At 52.9% G+C, this 1,910-nt stretch overlaps 1 protein-coding gene across 1 annotated transcript; it reads left to right on the forward strand.

The window, feature by feature from the left end:
* Positions 1–322: 322 nt before the first annotated feature.
* GHRH (growth hormone releasing hormone) lies at positions 323–1,562 on the forward strand (the record flags this gene model as incomplete). The annotated part of the gene is made up of 3 exons (XM_080716515.1): positions 323–405; positions 581–685; positions 1,442–1,562. 3 exons carry the CDS (start codon positions 323–325, stop codon positions 1,560–1,562), a joined length of 309 nt encoding a protein of 102 aa, XP_080572641.1.
* Between the last annotated feature and the right edge of the window lie 348 nt (positions 1,563–1,910).

Raw genomic sequence — 1,910 nt, forward strand, 5'->3', positions numbered from 1 at the left:
TCCCAGGCCTATTTTATTTTTATTTGGAAACAAGGTCTCACTAAATTGCCGAGGACCTTGCTAAGTTGCCAAGGCTGACCTCGAACCTGCGATCCTCTCAAGTACAAGCATGTCTCAGCCCCTCAAGTACAAGCATGTGCCACTACCCCTGGCTTGTTTTTGTTTTTTCCTTTTTTACCCCACAGCTTCCAGAGGACAAGAACATGAAGGCTGGTCATGAGCAGAGCCCGGAGCAGAGCCCAGCAGGCGAAGGGCATCCGTGGCTATGGCCGCACCTGACCGTCCCCCCTGCTCTTCCGCAGGTGCCGCCCCAGGGTGAAGGATGCCGCTCTGGGTGCTCCTCTTAGTGATCCTCACCCTCAGCAGCGGCTCCCAGTGCTCCCCGCCCCCCTTCCTGCCGCTCAGGTAAGCAGCCCAGGGCTCCCTGGCTTTCTTCAAACAGCACCCATCCTGGGGAGGGACCAGATACCCTGAGGGTGAGCGGGACACAGGGCGACAGAGGGACCTTGAGAGACTCGGCAGGGCAGCCCCGCTGACCTCTCCCCCATCCTCACCCCGACCTCCGGCTCCCCGTGCACAGGGTACGGCGGTACGCAGACGCCATCTTCACCAACAGCTACCGGAAGGTGCTGGGCCAGCTGTCGGCCCGCAGGCTGCTCCAGGACATCATGAGCAGGCAGCAGGGGTGAGCGCAGGCTGCAGCACTTCACATCTGTATTTGAATTTTATAAGTTGTCCCCAAATGTCCTTTAAAATTATTTATTTTTTGGATCTAGGATCCAATCCAGGGTCATGGTTTCCACTCTGTTGGCATGTCTGATTAATTTCTGCAATTTAATAGCGATCCAAAGACTTTCATGACATTGACTTTTTTTCCCCAGTACAGGAGATTGAATTTAGGAGTATTCTATCTCTGAGCTACAACCCCAGCCTTATTTTTTTTTTTTTTTATTATTATTTTGAAACAGGGTCATGCTAAGTTGCTGAGGCCGGCCTGGAAACTGTGATCCTCCTGTCTCAGCCTTCCAAGTTCTGAAATTATAGATGTGTACCACCACAGCCGGCGACACTGACTGTTTAGTGAACTTGTCAGAAGCGGCGTCAAAGTCAGGTTACACACGCACAGAGGTGGAGTGTGTCTTTCCCAGCGCACACCAGGAGGCACCAGTGTCAGCTTGGCCCGCTATTCGTGGATGATCGGCTGAATCAACTGGTTACCGTGGTCCTGCCAGATTAATTACTAATCTTGGGGAGATTCTGAGACCATGTGCACCCGCGCACTGCGCTCTTCATACTGTATGCCTGCCCTCCTGATGTGCTGAATCTAAGTCAGTTGTGTGGGAGAAGCCACAGCAGATATTAGAATAGCAGCTGTCTACATCCTGCTCAATGGTGACCTCACTGTCTGTCTGTCTGTCTGTCTGTCTCTCCCCAATCACAGAGAAAGGAACCAGGAGCAGAGAGTAAAGGAACGACTCGGCCGCCAGGTGGACGGTGTGTGGGCAGGCCAAAAGCAGGTGACTCTGGAGAGCCTCCTGGTGGGCCTGCAGGGGAGCAGGTAGGCTGTGTGTGTGTGTGTGTGTGTGTGTGTGTGTGTGTGTGTGTGTGTGTGTGTGTTCTTAGGGACCCCAGAGGTTTCCACTGCCAGGTAAAAGGAAAGAAACTTGTCTTCTCCAAAGGTGTGGGCCTCTGCCAGGAGAACTGAGAACAAGATGCCTCTTTCCACATATCAAGAATAGAAGAAGCTGGGCATGGAGGCACACGCTTGGACTCCCAGTACTTGGGAGGATGAGACAGGAGGATCGCAGGTTCAGAGTCAGCCTCAGCAATTTGGTGAGGTTCTCATCAACCTAGCAAGACACAGGGCTAGGGGGTGCAGCTCAGAGGTAAAATGCTTCTGACTTCAATCA

This window comes from Muscardinus avellanarius (assembly GCF_963383645.1).
Source record: "Muscardinus avellanarius genome assembly, chromosome: 19".
In the NCBI taxonomy this organism is placed as follows: Eukaryota; Metazoa; Chordata; class Mammalia; order Rodentia; family Gliridae; genus Muscardinus; species Muscardinus avellanarius.